The sequence below is a fragment of the Euprymna scolopes genome, chromosome 27, assembly GCF_053919585.1.
Source record: "Euprymna scolopes isolate OS-2025 chromosome 27, ASM5391958v1, whole genome shotgun sequence".
NCBI classification, from domain to species: Eukaryota; Metazoa; Mollusca; class Cephalopoda; order Sepiida; family Sepiolidae; genus Euprymna; species Euprymna scolopes.
Genome location: NC_136508.1, coordinates 68,600,475 through 68,624,316, shown reverse-complemented (window position 1 = coordinate 68,624,316; position 23,842 = coordinate 68,600,475). Strand labels below are relative to the sequence as shown.

The following is a 23,842-nucleotide window of genomic DNA, read 5'->3' as shown; positions in this document are numbered from 1 at the left end:
TTTTTCAAAGGAGTCACCACTTAAAAAGACCTGGGGGCGACTCAAGGATAAGGGTTAATGAGTGTACGGTAGTCAATGGGACAATATCGTAGTAATCATTAGTAGTGGAAATTTGGTAAATTGGATTATTTAAGGGGACAGTTCATCAAGAACTTGTTTGCATTGAACTTGAAGACGACCATATTGTAGTCAGCTGGAAAGCAAGGAAATGGGAGATAATTCCACAGATGTGCAGTTCTAAGAAAAAAACTTTGTTCATGGAATCTAAGTTTAGGTTTAGGCACAGATAAAGAGGGAAATTATTGAAAGCGTTTTTTTTTTTACATTTTCACCCCAAACAAGGCACATTGCCACTTTGGTGTAGGGGGTTACTATCAGGGGCAACAACTACTGGGGTACTATGTTGGGATTTGGGCAGCAAGATGTCGGTTCATGTTACACTTGAACTTCAGAATGTCAGTATAGTTAGGGAAGCAGGGACCTGGAATGGAATTCCAGAGTCTAGCGGTTCTGGGGAAGAAACTACTGGAGTAGAAAGATCTTTTACATTTAGGGATCTCTACTGCGTGGGGGTGGGATTTAGCTGCCTGTCGGGTTTGTCGAGGGTGTCTACGTCGTGGAGGCACAAGTGCTTGCAGTTCGTTAGAGCATTCACCATTAAAATACTTGTAGAACAGGCAGAGGGATGCAACGTTTCATCGATGGGACAGAGGCTGAAGCCTAGATGCCAGTTCAGGGCCTATCAGATTGGCGACTCTCTTTTGAACCTTGTCTAGGAGCGAGAGACTAGCAGCAGATGCATCAGCCAAATGTGACAGCAATACTCCATACATGGGTGAATGGTGGCCTTATAGAGGTACGGGATACTTTCAGGTATCAGTAGTTTTCTAGCATGGTAGAGAGAGCCTACCTTCTTCGCACTGGCCCTGGCAATGCTTTCAATATAATTGTTCCAACTCATGTTTCCTGTGAACGTTAGGCCAAGCAGTTTGAAAGATGTACTCTCAGATAAAGAGTTACTGGCCATTGCTATTGGTGGTAGAGAAGGTTTCTTGTAATTATTGAAGGAAACCAATTTAGTCTTGGTAGCATTGAATGTGACCATCCATTTTTGTCCCCATTCCACTACAGATTGGAGGTCATCCTCTAGTGTTTTTGCCATGCCTGTTATAGAGTGTGGTGTCATCAGCATATATACCCATTTCAAAGGCACTTTTGTCAGGGAGGTCATTAATAAATATTAGGAATAGATCCCTGAGGCACTCCTGCATTTATATCATTATTTAGATGTATGATCGTCGAGGACAACCTGGATTTTTCTCTTATCTAAGAAGGATTTAATTATGTTAAGTATTCTACCAGTGATACCGTATGATCTAATTTTCCTGAGGAAACCCTCATGCTATACCCTGTCAAAAGCCTTAGATATATCTAGAGCTACCACTCTGCCCTCCCCCGCTTTGTCCAGTGAATGGTATATACGTTCAGAGATTACAGTTAGGATGTCTACTGTGGAACGGGCTTGTCTAAATCCATATTGTTTGTCAGTCAGAAGTTTAGCATCTGTAAGGTGATGGACTAGAGCATGGTTAATTAAGGTCTACAATATTTTAGCGAAAAGTGGGAGGAGGCTAATGGGGCGATAATTTGATGGGTCAGTTCTTTCGCCAGAATTCTTGAATACTGGTACCACAGAAGCAGTTTTCCAACAGCCCGGAAAGCAAGATTTATTAAGGCATTTGTTGTAGAGTTTGGAGAGAACTGGAGCTACTTCGGCAGAACACTTTTTTAATAGCGCAGCTGGGATGAGATCAGGTCCACATGCTTTTGAAGTGTCAAGGTTTTTTATGATAGCATGCACCTGAGCAGGGCTGATTTTTAGATCGTCTAGCGTGGCGTCTGTCTGCAAAGGAAAGTCAGGCAGGGGTTGGTTGGAAGGGTCCAGTGTGGAGTTTGAGGCAAACCGACTGGCAAGCATATTAGCCTTGTCGGTTGCTGAGCAAACAACCTCGTGGTTGTTGGTTAGTGGGGGAATTGTTGATTGCCCATTATTTACTACACTGTTGTAGTTTTTCCAGAAGTCACAAGTTCCTCATTTTTGTGCTTCGATGCGTTTTTTAGTGGTTTCAGTAAATTCTTTCTTAGCTGTCGCTATTTCTTAATGTTACTTTTAGCTTCTATATACTTCTGTCTGTTTGAACTGGACTTATGTCGGTTAAATCTGCGGTATGCATGCTGCCTTTGAGCAATGGTAATTGCGCAAGTAAAAGTAAACCATTGGGGAGAATGGGGCTTGCTATAAAATTTCCGCATGGGAACATGTGCTTCAATTGCCGTTTTGAACCATTCAGTGGTCTCATTTGCGCACTGTTCAGCAGGAAGAGAAAAAATATTTCCCCATGGGGCATCTCTGATAAGATCTCTGATGGCTTCCCAGTCAGCCTTTTTATAATATCTTGTTGTTTTGAGCAGTGGCTCTTCAGTTTTGGGTCTAGAGTTTAGGGTGATTTCAACCATTATCACTGTATGATCAGCGTTCCCGAGTAGGCTGTCAGCATTTGTTATACAATCATCGGGAACTGATGTCAGAAACAGATCTAGAAGTGATGCATGTTGTTCTTGCTGGTCAGGGAAACGGGTTGGAAACGTAACCATCTGTGATAGGGAGTGAGATATAGCAAACCTATGTGTTGTGCTGCCCACTGCATTTGTGTAAGTAGAGAATCCAAGCCAGTTTTTGTGGTGGACATTAAAGTCACCAAATACATGTACTTGTGCGCTAGTGTCGAGGGAGAGTGCTGTGTCTATGCTGTCAAGGACTTTGTTTATTATGGAGCAGTCCTGGGTCGAGGGAGAATGGTTTCAGCTAGACGAGTATTTTTCGTGAAAGTTTGGTAAGGGAGGGACCATAGATTGGAGCTCAGTGCCTTGCAAGCTGATAGCAGTTTAAACAAACACAGTGATATAATAAACAACAAAGTGTATTAGCAAAACTGTTACAGAAGTGTACCAGGTGTCTTAAATGTTTCCAGACATTTTGTACAACCATTTAAAATGGTCGGTATGTTATTGCTATACATCTTATGAGATGACTAAGCATTTTTATGATTTCATGTTCAAATGAACAGCTACAGCAGGAATTGGAATACACCCCACTAAAGCCTGATTTTCAGAACTGGTGAATTTCAAAAATGCAATCTGAACGTGACACTTTAGAAGAATGATATGCAATAAAATTCTATTTTAACCTCGAGGGGAAAAAATGTCACAGAAATGTATGGAATGCTTCAGACTGCTTTTGGACCATCTTGCATAAATCAAGTGTCAGTTTTTGAGTGGCAAAAGAGATTCAAGGAAGGCAGGGAGTCTGTGAAGGATGATGAGGTGTGGGAGGAGTAAGGAAGTCAGAACACCAGAGTTCATTAGCCAAATAAAGAATTTCATGGATAAGGACCATCGTGTATCTATAGAGACAATAAGTGCAGTTTGATGTCAGTGTGGGAACTGTACACACAGTTAATCATGAGGAATTGAAGATGTGAAAGATTTGCCCGAATTTGTCTCAGGGGTGTTCAGAGAAGATCAAACTATTTGACCAAGATGGGCATGAAAACAGTTCCTCACTCTCCTTATAGTCCAGACTTTGCTCCCTGTGACTTGATTATTCCCTAAAGTCAAGGAAAATCTTAAAGACTGTCATTATGAGACAATTGAGATAAAAGAGGCTGTGATGAGGGTCATTGCCATACTCACACATAAGGACTTCCATGTAGTCTTCCAGAAGTTGTTCAAATGATACAAGTGTATTGCAGCTGGAGGAAATTACTTCGAGAGTTTCATGTGTGTACTATCTATAAAAGTGCCCATATGAAAAAAAGTTTGGAAACTTATTGAAAGTACCTTGTATCATGATTCTGAGAGTGATAACTGATATGAATCGATACTGAATATTGTGTTAAGTGTAACTATATTTATAGTCTCTGGATAAGTCCATCATTCCTAAAATAGGTATATCCACTTACCCCATAATACGGACAAAACCCTGCATAAAGATGCAAGGACACATCCAAATAAAAAAAAAAAAAGCATTCATTCATTTTTCTCTCTAAGCAGAGACCCTGTTTTTGTAGACCAGTTTATTAAACAAAAGACAGCATCTCACTTGTCTTACTAAAATAGCAAGGGATGCTGGTTGCTTGAACCAATTCTCTCCACACAATATTGTCATCTTATCCAGAATTGAACCAGGTGCAACTTCTTTGAGAGCTGGAAAATGAAAGTTGTCAAAGTATTCTGCCATGGCTGATAGATGCTATAAATGCATTGTTCACATGGTTGCCTTGGATACACCAGTAGTGATGGAACTAGCAATGATTGATTTCCTTTAAGATTGTGGTTGGATGGTGGCCCAGTTAAGAAACAATACCAGCACGTTGAGGTGTTCATTCCAAATCATTTTCATGACAACACCGATGCGAGCATCACCTCTATCCAACAACTACTCTTCCTCATCACCTTTTATCTTTTTTCTTGTAAACAACTAAAAATTTTATTTTTATTTATATTAACCAAGCTGTATACATAGTTAGTTTGTTTTCGGGGTTTTTTTAAAACATTTTGGAAGGTAGGGAGACAAGAAAGGTGGAGTGGGGGCATATGCTTATATACAAAATCTATAATAATCGATTCATTGTATACAATTAATTGAACACAAATTTCATTTCGCCTATAATTATCGGATAAATTGTTGGTTTGTATCTTTCTTTTCATATTAGTGCATAAATGACCGCAGTAAACCCGATAGGATTTTAACTATATAATTGATTCCATAGACCGTGATGGTATGGCTTTCTTCAATCTTGACAGACTATGGATACCCACGGTAAGGGTGCCTTTGCATGAAATCTTTTGGCAAGAGTTGCGCAATCTCCAACCACATCTCTCCTGAGTCGACATTGTTGAATAGTTGTTGCAAGTAGAGGTTCAGAATGACTGGAAACAATGCTGAGATAAGCGGAAAGCACATACAGCGCCTAGAATTCCCAAATAGTCACCCATCTGGTACTAGCCAGGCTCAACTGTGATGGTATATATTAGGCCAATTGCATACCCTCTGTATAAATATAAAATAAAAAATAGATCATAGTGAAGGGCAATCCAAAGGTTCCTTTTTCATTCGCTACAACACTGAGATATGCAGAAGGACACCTTTCATTTCCTTGAATTACTCCATTTACCCTTGATCCTCGCCTTATAATGCTAAGGGTTTAACGAGGAAACGTCAAGTACCATATTTTGAGTACTTGTATGATTTTACTGAAGATTCAACCCTGGTCTCCCTGTAACAGAATGCATAGGAGCACATGGGAAAATAGCAGCAGCAACAAAGGATAGCTGGCTGGTGAAGAGATTAGTAGCAGCAGTAGCCGAAAAACATGCATATGTAAATTAGGAAGTCTGCGCAAGAAGAAAAAAATGCACCGCATGGTCGACAGAAGCAAAGTGTGGGTTGAAGAAAATGTACGTGTAAAGTTGTGGAAAAGAATGGGCTGGCTGTGGCTGGCATGTGGTGGAAGGAAGGCGAAATGAGCCAAGCTAGATGGCCATGTGGCAGCGAGAGATTTTTTTAAGTGGTGCCGACGAAACGGGGGAGAGGGGCAACGGTAATAAATGCTTGTATTAAAAAAGAAAAAAAAAATGCAAACTCAGATTTTTTTTTTCTTTGTTTATAATGGCAACGTTACATCCCAATCTATCTGCAAACACTCTAACCAGTATAGCAAGTTGTTAGACTTTATTTTTTTATCTAATAACTAAAAAATTTACAATTAAAGCATGTGCAAAAGCGTCAAAGTGATTTCTATCATTTGATAAATGTTCATAAAAATTACTTAAAAATGTAATACTTGTCAAATAGTGTTCCACCCCCCTTTTCCTCATCCAAACAAGGCATATTATCTCTTGGAATCAAGAAACTACTATTTAAGATCATGTCTAACGATCTCTATCTTGGAGTGGAATTTTAAGTGGAAAGAGTAGAAAATTCAGGTCAGATTTGGAGAGTGGATAGTGTCCTTCCAAGATAAAAATGATTTGGGGAGGCCAAGAGCAAAATATATGAATGAAGTGTTCATCTTGGAGGATATATATATCTGTATATATATATATATATATATATATATAATAGGAACTTTGTGTGTTTGAGTTTGTTCCCTATATACTCCACAATGGTTGGACCAATTTTTATGAGATTTCACACAAATGTACTTTCTTAGATAAGTTTTGATAAGTATCGGTAATCTTTGATTATTGTCTTCAATAAGTATCTATAATTCAAAAAAGTCCAATGAAAGAAGGAACAGGTGATTTTGACCAAAGTTAGCACCTTATATAACCTAATATCACAAGTGCATTTGAGAAGTTTTATTACCACACAAGCAGAAACGCCCGGCATATAAAATCAATAGTAGGTTCTTTGATATGACAGGGGCGCATTCAAAATGAATATTTCTGTTTAGAGCACAATTGAACCATGATACTTGGCTTTTGCATTTTAAACTTTAATTCAAGCTTTTATATGTAAAAACTTTTATAAAATCAAGGTATGTTCTCTGCAGTGCAATATATACTCCAATGTATTGTGGATTAAGTCGCTATGGGGAGGTATGTGAAGCTTCTTTTCGGTGCACCACGGTGAGTCCCCAACTAGAACAGGCAATCAATCGATTTGATTGAGAAATGATTGATTTCAGATTTTGATGGCAATGAAAATATGGGAGTGTGAAACATTTGTTGATCATCATTCAATCCCGGGCAATATCGGGTTTCCCTGCTAGTGTGTGTGTATTTATATATATATATATGTATATATATATATATATTAGTGATGGGATGATTCCAATATTTTTCTCCGAGTCCGTACTAAATTCCTGATTCCGTACGCTCCTTTATAAATCTCTAAATATTTAACTATAAAAGTGTTATTTTGTCCCAATTACCGCAAAAAGCACATCTTAAGTGTGCTTATATTTTCTCAAACGTAAAAGCACATTGGTGAGGGGGTGATCTAGAGATTTTAGTCTCACTGGAAGTTTAAATCAATAAATATTTATTTTATTATTACTACAAGCAGTGGAAGATGTTTCTTAAAATCAAATAAAAAGAATATTTAAGGAATCAGTTTTGGCATCAGAAAATAGGCTCAATTTTTTCCGATACCCCAAAAAGTTCCGATTTTCCTGATTCCGATTCTGATTAACCATCCTCACACTAATATATATATATATATATCTTGTATATATTTTGATTGCAGATTAGACACAACATGGCGTCTGCACGACAAACTTTACACCAAATTGTTACACCATATACTCACATGAAACCAAAATCACGTTTAGCTTGTTTACTTCTTAGCCGTTCACATATATTTAAACATTTTACTTTTTTATTTGTGAGGGTTAGGCGGTTGAGTTTCAGTAGCTGGTAGAACACAACAAACAAAATGCACTGTTCTTCTCTCTCTCTCTCTCTCTCTCTCTCTCTCTCTCTCTCTCTCTCTCTCTCTCAACAATGATTAAGTGTGTTTCGTTTTGAAAGTTACAAACATTGATCACTACCAAGGAAAAACGTGAAAAAACATTTTTATGTTATTCACTTTAGAGGGGCAATTTCCCAACCGTCTGCCTAGCGTTCTTTTTTGGAGGGGTGTTGTTGTTGTTAATGCTTGCATAGTCAAGTTTAGGGAACCTATTTTTTGGAAAGGGGGGGGTATTTTTTTTTTTTTTTTTTTTTTCTTTTCAGCTTCTACATTTTTTTTTTTTTTTTTTTGCTAGGGGGAGGGTAATTTTTACATTAGATCCAATTCCAAAATTTTCTTGAGTATCAGAAGTTTTATAAGTTTTCTAGTATAATCATTACTTAAGACAAGGTCATTTATATTTGGCGCAAACAGGTAATTTTCAAGATATAAATACCTGCATTCTACACTGTAATTCACTTGCGGAAGTTATCAGTGTCTATTCCGACAGCTGTTCTTACCATGGGAAGGTTGGAGGGAATCTATTCCAAAAACCGTTCTTAACATGAGCAGGTGAGGGGGGCACCAACAAGAATCATACTTTACTTTTTTACATGAGAGGGAGAGTATACTTTCACCAGGTAACGCCAGTTAACAGGTTCTGCTAGTATATATATTAAAGGTTTAAATAGAAATATTGATTGAAATAAGAAATTCTGAAAGAGGTAGATAATAAAGTAAAAAATCTGAGCCCAGATTATGTAATTTCGATGTTGACCAACCATTCAACAACAAAGTAAGTTTCAAAATTTAGTTTGGCACATGTTTTGTTGAGTAGATTTTTGCCAAAACGATTTTTGTTTTCACTTTCTTTTTATCCCAATCAATAATTCAAACATTTATGAACACTTTCTTTTCTCTTTTTTTTATATACAATCTGTTGCAAAGTTAAGTTTATAATCATAGTGCTATACTTTATCTATATTGTACTTGTTTTTATTTTTAATTTAATAAGAATTTAGTGCACTTATGTGAGAGAAAAAAAAGGGCCTAATTGGTGCTACCAAATCAGGCTGTCTGAAGATAGTGGCTTCCTAACCCAAGCTGTATACAAACATGGATGTCCTTGTCTTTTCCTTTCTCTTTGCAAAACTCAGTCATGTTCTGCAAAGTCAAAAATCAAACACCATGAATAAATATTTGGAGATATAAAGAACATGAAGTATAAAACTTTTTCCAAAATTTTTGGATTCGTCATGAAACAACCCCAAAAAGAGTTGATATGTCGTAAAAAAAAATAACTAAACCAAACAAAACACCATGAATAAATGTTTGCAGATATAAAGAACTTGAAGCATAAAAACTTGTCCAAAATAATTGAATCTGGCATTAAATAACCTGAAAAGGGTTGATATGCCGTAAAACAAAACAACTAAACCAAACCTAAGTAATATATGCATACTATCCTGCTGATGATTTGCTCTTTGTACTTCTGTGTCTGAAAAAGATTTCTTTCTAAATCTTAATGACCCTTAATCTGAAAAATATGCTCTAATAACTGAATAAGAGAAGAGATTTTAGGATTAAGTCTACACAGACAGAAAATCGTTGGGATTAGTTTTTAATCTTACAATTACTTCTTCTGATTGTCCTATTAAGAGGACATTAGTCACGAGTTTATATATTGCTAGAATCATAAAGAAAAGTAAACAACCAAAAATATTTGTTATGATATTGTATTGTCGAGTGGAAAACACAACAGATATAATAATATAAAATAGGTTTATTCCGATAGGTACTAGTGCTACTAGATCAGACTGTTCAAAGATATGACCTAAAGCTATATCCGATGGTAAGGCTCCACCTTGCGGGCCTTGGGGAGTGTGGAGCCATCCTTTAATTGCCATTGCTCCCAGGTCCACTCTGACCCGGAGTGGTAGTACCTGTTAGGGTCCCAACTATGGGTTAAATAGAATCCGACTTTAAAAAAAATATATACTCCATTAAAAATCGTTCCTCAAAATAACTAGATTCGGCATTAAATAACCTGAAAAAGGTTGATATGCCGTAAAACAAAAACAGCCAACCAATCATGACTTAAATTTGCAAAACTGATGTTATTTTTTTTTGTTTTGTTTTTTTTATTTCTCTCTATGCAAAACGCAATCATGTTCTGCAGAGCTAAAGACAACAATTTCTCTCTGAGACAACTAAACATGATGAATATACAGGGTGTCCGTAAAGTTACTATACAGTCTTACGTGGCATGCTTGATTAAATAAACCTGTAAAAAAAAAATATATTAACTATTAATACAAATATAATACAATAAAACAATAAGGCTGTATAGTAACTTTAAGGACACCCCGTATATTGGACAGCATAAAGAACTTGAAGCATAAAAACTTTTGCCAGAATGAGTGAACCTGAAAAGGATTAATGACATTAAAAAAACAAAACAAAACAAACAAAAAAAAAAAAACTAATCACGCAATCCTTTCATCATTATGCAATTATCAATCTATCACATTAACTTTTATACTCTTTTTTAGCCCTGATAATTGTTGACTCATTAGTTAAAAATTAGAGTGTGGGTGGGGGGGGGACAATATGTAAAACAAATGGATTATTCTAGGTGCTATAATTTTAATAGAAGTATAGCACGCTTTTTCTCCGGGGGGGGGGGGGAACGTTAAGTAATCCTGCTAGTTAAAGATATAAAATTCAGTTTTCATATTTTGCCAACCCACTATTCATTATTACTTGGTTAATTGACGGACTGATTTATCTCATCCTGTTTTTCAGCAGATGAATGAAATAGTATAAACCTGATTTTTATTTTTAACTAATAGGTCACCTAGCGTTGGCCAGTCATAAAATATACTAAAATATGTCGGGGTCTGAGTTTCGTTATAAAAGCGTTGATTTAATTTGAATAAAATAAAATACGCATCAGGTGCGCTTGAAAATAAAATTACAGCGCAATATTACGAAAATATGCAAATATTTTACTTGCTTGAAATTTATAATTTAAATATATTTTATCCAAATTAAATCAATGCTTCTATAATGGAACTCGCACCCCTAACGTTAATCTTGCATAGCCAACGCACTGTTCCAGCATTTCAAAATACAACTGCTGAGAAACAACGTGCAGATGTTGACTAACTGACTTTTCTTTCTCCAACTTTGTAACAAGGTAAGAAAGAAGAAAAAAAGGAAAGAAAGATGTACAAAATACTGAGGATGGAGTTTAACTCCGAAATATATTTAAATTATAAATTTCAAAAAAATAAAATATTTGTTTATTTTCGTAATATTGCATTGTAATTTGGCTTTCAAGCGAACATGATGCGTATTTTATTTTATACTAAAATATATTTTAATTTATGCAGATTTTGTATTTATTATTATAGAGCCGATTCTCTATTGATAATTATATTGTATCCAATATAATATATAGTAATGATTTTAAAAGTTAAAAATAAATTGTGAGTGCCATCAGCTAGAATCATAACCAAAATATCTAGCTTTCTAGTAGTATTTGCTACCTATCTCAGCAAACAAAACATATCAAAACTTGACAAATTAAGTTAAATGATTTGCACATGTGTAGAGCATTTTGCCCCCTAAAAACCAGAATTTGACGAAGTAGTTCGGTAGAGACCATTCTACAGACAGACAAGGTCACTTATACATATGTGTGTGTATGCTAAAACCAAATCAATTTTGTTCCACAGGTTCAAATGCACCATATATCACCATATATCAAGTTCAAAGTCTGTAAACCACAAATTGACAAAGTAGTTCGGTAGAAACCATTCTACAGACAGACAAGGTCACTTATATATAAATGTGTGTGTGTATGTGTGTGTGTGCTAAAAACCAAATCAATTTTGTTCCACAGGTTCAAATGCCCCATATATCAAGTTCCAAGTCTGTAAACCAGAAATTGACAAAGTAGTTCGGTAGAGACCATTCTACAGACAGACAAGGTCACTTATATATATATGTGTGTGTATGTGTGTGTGTATATATATATATATATATATATATATATGTGCTCGAACTATTTCCTCCTAAATGCTACACAACTATGCACAATGTAGCGCATTAAGAATTGAGTATATAATGTTATAAATTGAATTAAAAAAAAAATTCTTAATGCTGCATTATTTTAAGTTATAAGTTTATACTTTCTGCGAGAAGATCTTGTCCTTTTCTTTTCCAGTTTTAACAACTAGTCCTTTACTTTTCCATGTTTAAACTTAATCATATTCCTTTTCATGCTCGCATTTTTCTATTGTACCTATTTACTATGCCTCCCCACGGGACAGTTAGACACCAGGGTCGTTTTTTAACGTGGAGAAAAGGTACAAAAATAAAAAATTGTCTCAGTCGTGGAGGACTGATCCTCCACCGAAAGAGAACAAGAAATGGAAGTGCAGCATCTGAAGAACAGATACTACACTTTGATCTTGACGAAAAGGCCAAGATTGTAATCCATGATTTTTCCAGGCTTCCAGTAAATTCACTTGTTCTTTGTTTAATCTCAGTCTTATTTTTTTGCCCTCATAAACATAACATACACATATATAATAACAATGTACAGCACCCGTCTATTTTCAATAAAATTCCGCCCCCCCCCCCTCCATTATCTCCCTTTCATTCTCTCTGTTTCACTTGTTACTTCTCTTTTCGCGAGAGCGGTGAATTTATAGCAACAGTAGTTCCTGAAGCGACGTGGTTGCTGTGGAAACCAGTCATAAAAAAACGTCGCTCACCCCCTTACGTTTTTTTTTTTTTTTTACGATTTTGAACACCAGTAAATTCATCATAACTTTTATTTTACTGAACAAAAATTGAATTTTTTTTTTTCACGATACAGCTGAGAAGGTGATCAATAAACTGTAATAATTGTTTGAAATTTGGTAAAAAAAAAAAATGAGTGAGTGGTAACATATTCAAACACTACTGTGTTTAAATGATATTGTGAAAAATATCATTCAAACACTACTGTGTTTAAATGATATTGTGAAAAATATCATTCAAACACTACTGTGTTTAAATGATATTGTGAAAAATATCGTTCAAACACTACTGTGTTTAAATGATATTGTGAAAAATATCGTTCAAACACTACTGTGTTTTAAATGATATTGTGAAAAATATCATTCAAACACTACTGTGTTTAAATGATATTGTGAAAAATATCATTCAAACACTACTGTGTTTAAATGATATTGTGAAAAATATCATTCAAACACTACTGTGTTTAAATGATATTGTGAAAAATATCATTCAAACACTACTGTGTTTAAATGATATTGTGAAAAATATCATTCAAACACTACTGTGTTTAAATGATATTGTGAAAAATATCATTTTTGGTAATAAAAAAAAAAAGTATTTTTCCTATTTACAATGTCTCCCCACGGGACAGAGTTAGACATCAGGGTCGTTTTTTTTAATGTGGAAAAAAAGAACAAAAATAAAAATTGTCTCAATCGTGAAGGATTTCTCCTCCACTGACAGAGAACAAGAAATTGAAGTGCAGCATCTGAAGAACAGATACTACACTTTGATCTTGCACTACTTTTTATTTGATTAGAATATTTAGTAATATTTCTGAAAATGCTGAATAAAAAAAGTATTTGGATTTTTTGAACCACTTTTCTCATCTTGAGTATTATTTGCACAACGTTTCAGTTGATGTAACTGAGCTTCTTCAGGTGTATCTTGTCGAACCTGTGGTGTAATGTATAAAGTACTAGGTAAAATTCAGTTGTGACGCTCCTCTCAAGGTTGAAGGCTCAATCCTCAAGGCAGGTGATACACAGAATACAATTGCAAATCACTTTAAGACTTCTACCTAGTCATGGCTGAATTAATGCAATAACTTTTTTTTTTTTCCCCCGCCCCCTGAAGGTTAGGATCAATTACGTCCTCTCTAAGTGTTAAGAATAGGTTTAATAATTCTCTTAAAAACCAGAAAATGAATAGACTTTCTTTCTTTTTTCTTTCTTTTTTTTTAAAGTTTTTATTTTCAACTTTTTTAAAGTGTTAAAAAAAAGTTTTTTTTTATTGTGAATGACTTATGTTTTATTAGAATTACAGTTAAAATTAGCTAATGATAATTCATGATAACCTTTATCCTCGAGTATCTCTTGGCTTTGATAAGTGATGATCTAATGATTTAAAAAAAAAAAAAAAAAAAAAAAAAGGCTAGGCTAAAAGCATATTTTACTTTCTCTAATTGATGTTTCAAAGATAAATTTAAAGTGAAAATGTTATGTCTTTATTACCGTGCATTTGGGTGCGGTACATATACAGACCACAAGCAAGGATTACGTTCACTAATCTTCTTATTCGGAAAGAAAAGAGAGACTACCAGCCTTATCTTTAACAATCTCTTGTTTCATGATCACCGAGCAACATCTATTGATTCTATACCTTTAAAGTGGTTCCACAATGCAGAAAAGAAAAATACAAAGTTTTAAAACAATGACAACAAAAAAAGAAAGCACTCATTAAAATTCTGATTTAATTTTCAGAAAAAGAAGATTCGGTACTTATGCAGGATAAGGATCGTGCTCCTGTCAACATTATCTAGACAGTTTCAGTAAAACACTGAATGGTGCCAAAACGCTGAACCAATGAAATCACAGCAACCAATATCATTTATGAAAACATTTCATTGGTTTATTATATATAAAAAAAAAAATATTAAGTATTAATTAATTAATGAACAAACTGTCATAAAAAAAACCCAAAGAAATCATATTAAATTTTGTTCGCTATCAGTTTATTCAAAAAATATTTATTCATGGAACTTAACCTTACAATATTTTGTTTTTTCTTGATTTGTGATTTGAATTTTAATTCTTTTCAAGCTTTTCAAAATTGTCCAATGCTTATTTATTGTATTTTTTTGTAACAACAAAAAGAATATCCTTTTCATTTTTTTTTTTATTAATTTTTCATTGAATTATCTTTTATAACAGTAGAAATGTTTTTCATTGAAAAAATTAACTAGTGTTTGCACACACACAAAAAAAAAAAAACAAGTTTTGTTTGGCAGAAGGGGAAAAACATTTTGCATATGAGGGGTATGTATATGTTCATTTTGGTTCACATAAGTTTTGTTTTATTTTTTGTTGTATTTCTTCCACACTACCATATAAAATTCCAGGGCAAAAAAAAGTATTTCTACAGAACAAAGCTCATATGTTTCCGATTGTGATTTATGGAACAGACCTGAAATGACTGAAAGAGTTTGATTTGAAAGCCACAAAAAAAAAAAAAAAAAAAGCGCAGATGCCACTAAGTATGTGAAAGCAAAAACGCTAGGATTAAAAAAAAAATTGCATTTCAAAAAAACTAAAGTTGAAAAAAAAAAAAAACTTTTAAAAAGTCTCAGGATACTGGCTTTCTGATCTAAAATGCACCAAACATTAATGTTATTATTTTTTTTTTCCTCTATGTGTTCTGCAAAGTCAAAAATAAAAAAGGTAAAATACAAAAAAAAAAAAAACAGAACACCATGAACAAACATTTAAAAATGTAAAGAACTTGAAACATAAACTTTTTCCAAACTGGCTGAATTTTGCATTAAATAACCTAAAAGGGGTTGATATGCCATAAAGCAAAATAACCAAATCAAAACCAAACCTAAAAAATAAATACAAAAAATGAAGTTAATTTGCCAACTGAATTGGAGAAAATTATTAAACCTTTTAACACAAATGTAGAGGCATAATTGATCCTAATCTTAAGCCAGTGAAAAAATGAAAAAGTTGATTCATTTTATATCAGTACTAATTGTTTGTCGATGGTTTGGCCATTTTTGGTTTATTCTGTAAATTGAAATTGGAAACAATCATGTCAATATCGGTCCTCTTCTGTATAAATGCTTCTGATGGGATAATTCCAATATTTTCCTTGATTCTGATACAATTATTAATTCTGTTCTAAATTCCCGATTTCAATAAAATTGCTGATTCCAGTTTTTTTAATCTCTAAATATTTAGTTATAAAATTGTCTTGTTTTTTTTTTTTTTTTTGTTTTTTTTTTAATTTTCAGATTACCATTAAAAAACATGTAATATATGCATATATTTTTTTACAAACATAAAAAAATACACTTGGGTGGCAGTTGATAATTTATAGATTTTAATTTTACTGGTAACCAATGAGTATTTATCATTTTATCATTAATAACAGAAATGGAAAGTTAAGTTATAAATAAAACAAAATAAATTAAAAGAATCACCTTTGGCATCAAAATTAGGCACAAATTTTTCTGATTACAATGCTGCCAAAAGTTTGGATTTTTCCGATTCCAATTAATAATTCCAACTAGGGCTATGACAAGAGAATATTCTTATTATTTTGACTTTTGAGTATATATCCAACACAGTGAATCAACCAAGAACCACATCACTCTGTCTAAAAACAGATAAGATATTAACTGGTATGTACTCGAGGGTCAAAATAATGAAAAGAAGATTCTCTTATCATAGCCCTACTAATAACTACCAAAAAAGAAAATAATTCCAGGGAATAAATGATGAATTTTCTTTGTATCTATTAGGTGTATTAGTTCAATAAATATTCTTCTTTTAATTCTGACTTTTTAAAAATTTCTAATTTTTGTTTTATTCTTTCTTTTTTTTTATTCCAGGAGAAATAATATGTACTGAGCATGATCACTTCTCGAAGACGTATATGAATGAAGTCTTCAGTATTCCGGTGGATAAGATGTTTGAATATCTTTTTACGGATTCCCCATTTTTCCGCTGCTTTGCTGAAACACGAAAAACTTACGGTAAGTATTTGAAAGATTGTTAATTAATCATTTCAGAAAATAATTTCTGGTTCTGTAAGGACTCGTGGCATAGTGGATGACGTGCGTGGTAAAATTTAGTTGTAAAAGTTAGAGGTTAAAGTTCAATTCTCAGCGCAGGCGACACTCAAATTAGAATTGTGAATTACTTCTTTTTAATTTAAAAAAAGGGTTCCATACTGAATTATGTGCAGATTCCCCAGAGTTTGAGAGAGAGAAAGATTCCTCGGGTTTGAGTGGAAGATTTCCTTTCAACAAGATACACCTGAAGAAGGTCAGAGGTTTTATTGATCAAAACGTTGTGACAGTAACACTCGAGATGAGAACAGTAGTCCAAAGAATTCAAATACATCCTCATCTAAAAATTCAGAAATGTAAAATAATTTTATTCAACATCTTTTAGAAAGGTTTGTCTTTTTCTTTTTAATGCAATCAATTACAAAGTCAAATACATCTGTTAGTTACATAGATATGATTATTTAAATGTAAGCTATATTTTGATCGCGGGGACAGTCCATCAGGCATGTGTATGTTATGTATGATGATGCAAGTGATGGTTGAGGATATGCATTGCATGGCGAGAAATTATGAGAATGAGACAATGGATGTGTAATGCGAGTTTTAAAATCTGACTTAGATTCGATGACCTCAGAGGAAGATTAAATCTGGACAGTATGGAGAGATGTGTGCAGAACAGGAGACTTTGTTGGTTTAGCCATGTTGAAAGAATGGAGGAGAGTTCCTGAGTTATTAGATAAAGAACAGTTACAGTAGGAGGGTCAGTCCAAGGAAAACATGGGAGGAAGTAATAAAGATTGACTAAAGAGAAAGAGGTATAAATACAAACTTGGCCAGAGATAGGTTAGTTTGGAAGTCAGTCCTTAAAAGCCATCCAACACATGCCAGCATGTAAAATGGACATTAAACCGAATACAATGACGATTTAGCAGAGAGAGGAAAGTGATGAAAGACGTTATTAAAACAGTTAAAAAATTGAACATGGATTTGGTTCGAAAGAACCAATTCATGGACTAAGGTAATAGCATAAAAGAATGTTAAAAAGGAAACCAAAGCAGCAATTTCCCTAAGCAGATTGAACCGACTTCCTCTGAAGTTATGCACGGAGAAGTAATTAGATACATACGGTAAGTGAAGGTACAGGAAGAATTTCATTAGCTGATTCTGAGTGTCTGTATCATATATTCTTTCTATCAGATATATTCAGAGTTGAAGTGAGATGACTGGAAAGATTTTCATTAGCTAATTCTGAATGTCCATCTAATATATAGTCTAGTCTGTTCTTTCTGTCAGATCATTTAGTTTCCAATATACATAGCATATCATAAGATTCGAAACGGAAATCTTTTTCTTTTGAGAAATACTTGGGTTGCTAGTGCAGTGTGCCTGATGATTTGAAACTTGACAGGTGGAGACAGAAGACATTAAATAGTAATAGTAGTCATCTCATACCTTCAACCCTCATGTATGTATGAAAATGAAGCCTGGTCAGTAAGGTTTGAAGAAAGGCGTTGCATGAAACAAAATGACATGAGAAATATGATGGATGTGTAATGTAAGTCTTAAAGAAAAGTTTAGTTCTAATGAGTTCAGAAGAAGATTAAATCTGGATAATATAGATGTGTGCAGGAGGTTTTGATGGTATTTCCACTTTGAAAGAATAGGTGAGAACTCTTCGTTTAATAGATGTAGAACAGTTGAGGTAGCAGGGTCAGTTGGTAAGGTAAGGCCAGGGAAAAGGCAGGAAGGAGAGGTGTTGCAATATTTTTTATATACTGAGAAGATATGATTAAATCAAATTGGAAGGTTCTACTTATAGACACTGGTGATAGGAACTGACCAATCAAACAGAGCCACGTTCTGCTAGCAACTAATCAGAAACTGGAACTGCTCCATACAAATATTGACTCTTTTAGTATTCCCATACATCTTTGCTCTTTGCCTTCAAAATTTAAAGTCCGAGACTTATACAGAACAGCTACCCTCCAAAAACTCTCATCTCCAGGTCTTGTACAGAAGAGCTACTCATCGGAAACTCTTCTGAAATTAAACATGGCGTTAAATTCGAAAAGAGGGAAAAAGAAAAAACTGACAAGAGATAGGTTAGTTTGAGGAATCAGTTTCTAGAAGCCATCTCAACGCGTGCCAGACTAGCATGGTTTGAATATCACGTTTTAGGTAAAGGTCTTTTGCCACACAGTAAATATCATTCTCATAACTTTTCTTCATGCAACACATATCCTCAACCCTCACTGGCCAGGTTTCACTTCCATATATCCTCCCACTGCATACACATGCCTGATAGACTCTTCCCTTGGTTTACAGCGGTAAAGCTATGCTGGTTAGTAATGACTAACTGACAATGAACTCATCAAGTCCATTTTTTATCACTTCCTTGTTCATGTTTTACTTGTCATTCCTCGGTATGTTGAACCTACTAACTTAACTCTTTTGTTCTGATTTAATGTTCCTCTGAGGTCATCAGATCTAAACCTATCTAAGACTCACATTACACATCCATCATATGTCATTCCCATATCATTTTTCTCCCACACAAAAACAGTTGAGGTAGCAAGGTCAGTTGGTAAGGAAAATATGGGAAGAAATGGGATCAGGAAAGAACTGACAATAAATAGGTTAATTTGGGCAGTCAGTTTCTAAAAGCCGTCCAACACATGCCAGTATGTAATATAGATGTTAAACCAAACATGATGATGACGACAATAACAAGGTAATAATTTTTTTTCTGTACAATTATCACTTTAAAATATAGACTGGCCTTGTGTCAGATTAGCATGGTTTGAATATCACATGTTTTAGGTAGAGTACATAGTCTTGCCGTTTGTGGAATCATAAAACTGATACCACACAGTAAATATCATGCACCCAGGTGTGTCATCAGGGAGGATATCTTATCTATACTACTACTGCGCCAAGTATGTCCAAGGATGGAGTACTGCTGCCACATCTGGGCAGGAGCTGCTAAAAACAGCCTATCCTGCCTTGACAGAGTACAAAATAGACTTCGTGGTTTAGTGGGGGATGCCCTTTTCTCTTCCCTGCAACCTTTCTCCCACAGAAGAGGCCCTGTCGGTGGGGGCATTAGAATACGCCGACTGCGCCCCTGCAGAGGGTAAAAGTCCCTCAATGGGGGTCCTGGATATGACCTTAAACTATATCCAGTGGTGAGGCCCCAGCTTGTGGGCTTCGGGGAGTGTGGAGCCACCCTTTAATTACCATTGCTCCCAGGTCCACTCTGACCCGGAGTGGTAGTACCTGTTAGGGTCCCAACTATGGGTTAAATAGAAACCGACGTGAAAAAAACAAATATATTCTATTAGAAAAATTTTTCTTCAAAATCTTTGGATTCGGCATTAAATAACCCGAAAAGGGTTGATATGCCGTAAAACAAAAACAACCAACCAACCCACAGAAGAGACGTTGCGAGCCTGTCTTTGTTTTATCGTTATTTCCATGGCGGGTGCTCGTCTGAGCTCCAATCCCTCGTCCCCCCCCCTCGCCAATCTTTCACGAGAAACACCCGTCTGCCTGAAACTACTGTCAATAATTTTCCCCACTCTTTATCTGTGCCTAAATCCAAACGTAGATTCCATGAGCAAAGCTTCTTTCTTAGAACTGCACGCCAGTGGAACTCTCTGCTGCTTGCCTGTTTCCCATCTGACTACAACTTGGACGTCTTCAAGTCCAACATAAACAAACTCCTGACAAACCGCCCCCTTAAGACACTCTATCAAAACCCCCAATACTAATGATTACTACAATACTATCTCATTGATTACTGTACACGCAATAACCCTTATCTCTGAGTGGCCTTCGGGCCTTGATAAGTGGTGACCCCCATGTAAAAAAAAAAACAAAAAAAACATATCCCTATACTGGACGCCTTTGAGTAATTGATTCCCAAAATTCCTCAACTGTCTTTTCATGCAGCTCTCTAACTCCACCCTAACTAGCTAGATTTCACTTCCATACTTCAGACACAGCCTGATGGATTAACTTTCAGAAATTCTCTCAAAATGTATTAAAACACCTCAAAACACATTGCTCCGATGAAACCCTTTATTAAACAAAGTTTCATGTGGAAAAGTGATATCCTATATAATGCATGTACTGAGGAGAGAGCTCAAAGCAGGTAACCTTGTGCCAGACTCTACACAGGTGAACACTTGTTTAAAAAGATGAGATGTATTTTTTAAAACGGGATACAAACATTGTAGTCACAAAATACACAAGCAACATAATCTATAAATTTAAAGTTCAAATGGTCACAGATATATATCCATTAAAAAAAAAAATGGTCTCTTTTTTTTCTCAGACTATTAAATAGATTAGCTTTCTCTCAGTTCCACACAAACTAAAGGGAGTTAAAAATTTAAATTAAAACTAAATTTAGATTTTATAAAACAATTTTTTTTTTTTGTTTTAAATTTTTCACTTTTTTTTTCTGTTAAATTCTGTTTTATAGTAACCCATAATTTTTGGTTCCTGAATTTTTTAGATAACAATTGATTATTCATACTATTTCAGCCAATGTAACCTGCAATCTTCAGGTGTTTCCTATCAAACTCAAGAATCTTTCTATTGAACTCATGAATTTGCACAAAATTTTGAACAGAACCCTTTAATTAATCCATGGGGTTAGCCTGCTCTCGTTTTGAAGATGAGAATAATAGTCTGAATAATTTAAATAATAAAAAATCATAAGTTGTCATAGTAAGATAATACAATAGAGAATTTACATTTTATTTTTTACATAAAACAAATTTATTTTTAAAAAATTTCACTTTTTGTCTGATTTTTAAAATTTTTTTTTTTGTTAAATTCTGTTTTTATAGTAAACCGTAATTTTAGGTTTCTGAATTTTTGATTATTCATATTATTTAGATTATTCTTACTATTATTGTCATCTTCAGTGTTTGGCCAATGTAACCTCCAACCTTCCTCAGGTGTCTCTTGTCAAACTCAAGAATCTTTCAGTTGAAGTTGAGGAATTTGCACCAATCCAAGGGGGGTAGCATGTTTTCGTTTCGAAGATGAGAACAGTAGTCTGAATTATCTAAATGATACAAACCTATAATTTGTTATAGTAAGATAATGTATGGTGCATTATGACAACAACATATCCCTTTTCACTCTTCCTCTCCCCCCTGCAGTCTTATCTGATAAAGCAAAAATAATTGAGTAATTCCTGGAAAAGAGCTTTAGTCAGTGAGTGGAGTGAGGGGGGGGGGGGCTAGTGTCAGTGTGATTTTAGTGTAAGAATATTTGAAAACAGAACTTTTTTTCGTTTGCAAATAATACATGTTGAGAACACTGAAGATTATACGTACAATTTTTGCTCTTGAGAAAAATGATTTAAGGTTTGTATTGTTTTCCTTGTTTGTAGAGTTTTAGATTAATTTATTTTTACAGTTTAAAAAAATCTTAGTGTTTGTGCAATATAATGGGATTTTGAAAAAAAAAAATGAATTTTAGAGAAAAAATACAATCATGTACTTAAATGTTGTGCAAAACTATATTTAAAAAAAAAAAATTAAAAAAAACAAACTAGTGGAAGCCATTTATGAAAATTTGGATACCTCCTGATTTTTTGTGAAATTTTAGCAATAGATATTAGACACCAATTAATAAATATTCTCCAAATTTCAGTTTGTTTGGAGTACTTTTAATGTTTTTTTGTTTTTTTAGGGGAGGGGAGCATAATAATTTCAATACATCAGATTTGTACTGAATTTGATCCGTAACCATTAGACATCAATGGAGTAAGATTCTCTGGATTCCAATCTCTTTAAAATCCCTTAAAGTTAAGGCAATTTCTAGAATCAAGATCATGTAATAAATTTTGATCAAAAACATATCTTGTAGACAGTTTAAGAACATTATATCTTGATTTTAATCTTTGTAAGGGAACCTAAGGAATTCAAAACATTTCCTGTTCAGGGAATTAATTTTCTGCTCACACACACACACACACACACTAGCAGGGATGTTGCCCGGGATTGAATGAGGATCAACAAATGTTCCAAACATCTACTTTCATTGTCACCAAAATCGGTGAAATTGCTCATTTTACAATCGCATTTATTGATTGCCTGCTTTAGTGAGGGACACAAAACGATGCACTGGGATGAAGCTTCACTTGCCTTCCCAGATTAACTTAGTTCAGAAAACGTTACAGTCTACATTGAACTGTAGAGAATCTATTGTTGATTTTATAAAAATACTAGTAGGCTGCTCGGCATTGCCCAGTTGTTAAATATGCTTAAATATGATATTTTAATTTCTGGAGATTTCGTATTTATTATTATAGTCAATTCTCTATCACATTTTTTCTTTTTCTTTTTTTTTTATTATTATTACAGAGTGAATTCTCTCGATTATTATATTGTATCCATTATATAGTAGCAATTTCGAAAATTAAAAATAAGTGACTTTGGTGCCATCAGCTAGAATTGAAACTAAAGCATACAACACTCCAGCCTCATTCCTTAGCCACTGAGCTATGCCTATACGTATATAAATAGTTCGTAAATAATGTTCTTTAACCTATGAATGTAGATTTATGCATGCAAGCAGGTTTAGTCGACGACTCCTGCCAAGATCATCTGTTTCGTTTTCATTTTTGACCCCTTTACAACAGGTCCAAATATCAAATTTCAACTTTGCAGACCAAATATTCAGAGGAGTTTGGTAGAGAATTTTCGCACACGCACTGACAAGGTCATTTTCATAAACATATATATATAGAGAGAAAAAAAAATATATAGAGAGAGAGAGAGAAAAAAATTATTAACGCTTGTTTATCAAAGCAATATGCAAATTAGTTAAGATTCATGTAGTCGCTCTCCTGTCCATGACTGAGTATATTAGATTTATTTTAATAATTTTTAAATAGAAAAAGTATGCTTTTAACATCAATGTCAGAGTGAGAATAAAATCAACTTTATAAGTGTATAGATTTGTATATAATGGCTTGAATTATAGCTTAAAATGCTAAAGTCAAGTATTATGGTTCAACTATGCTCTAAACAGAAACATTCATTTCAAACACGCCTCTGTCTTTTCAAAGAACTTACTGTTGATTTTATGTGCAGGCCCTTCTGCTTGTGCAGTGATAAAGCTTCTCAAATGTACTTGTGATGTTAGGCTGTATGAAGGTGTTTACTTTGGTCAAAATTGCACAGTTCCCTCTTTAATCGAATTTTTTCAATTTTTTATACAAAACCACTCTAAGAACGCTCCCAGACACAAAGTATATTTCAAAGAGTTTGTTCGTAAAAGGGGCCCTTAGGGTTTTTTCGTGTATTATTTTTAAAGTGCTATGTAAGTTTTGTACTGTTAAAGTTATATATATATATATATATAATGTGTGTGTTATGCATTAAGTTTAATAAACTTATTTACTCTGTCAGATTGAATTGCGAGTTAGTTTTACAATTATG

At 34.2% G+C, this 23,842-nt stretch overlaps 1 protein-coding gene across 5 annotated transcripts in view; it reads left to right on the top strand.

Moving 5' to 3' along the window:
* Positions 1-23,842, top strand: part of LOC145248896 (protein Aster-B-like) — a 465,755-nt gene that overhangs the window by 383,180 nt on the left and 58,733 nt on the right. For all 5 annotated transcript variants that reach the window (XM_080110668.1, XM_080110669.1, XM_080110667.1 and 2 more), the window contains one exon: positions 16,200-16,343. In XM_080110668.1, the coding sequence (XP_079966794.1) occupies positions 16,200-16,343 (144 nt within the window). The remainder of the gene's footprint in view (positions 1-16,199; positions 16,344-23,842) is intronic.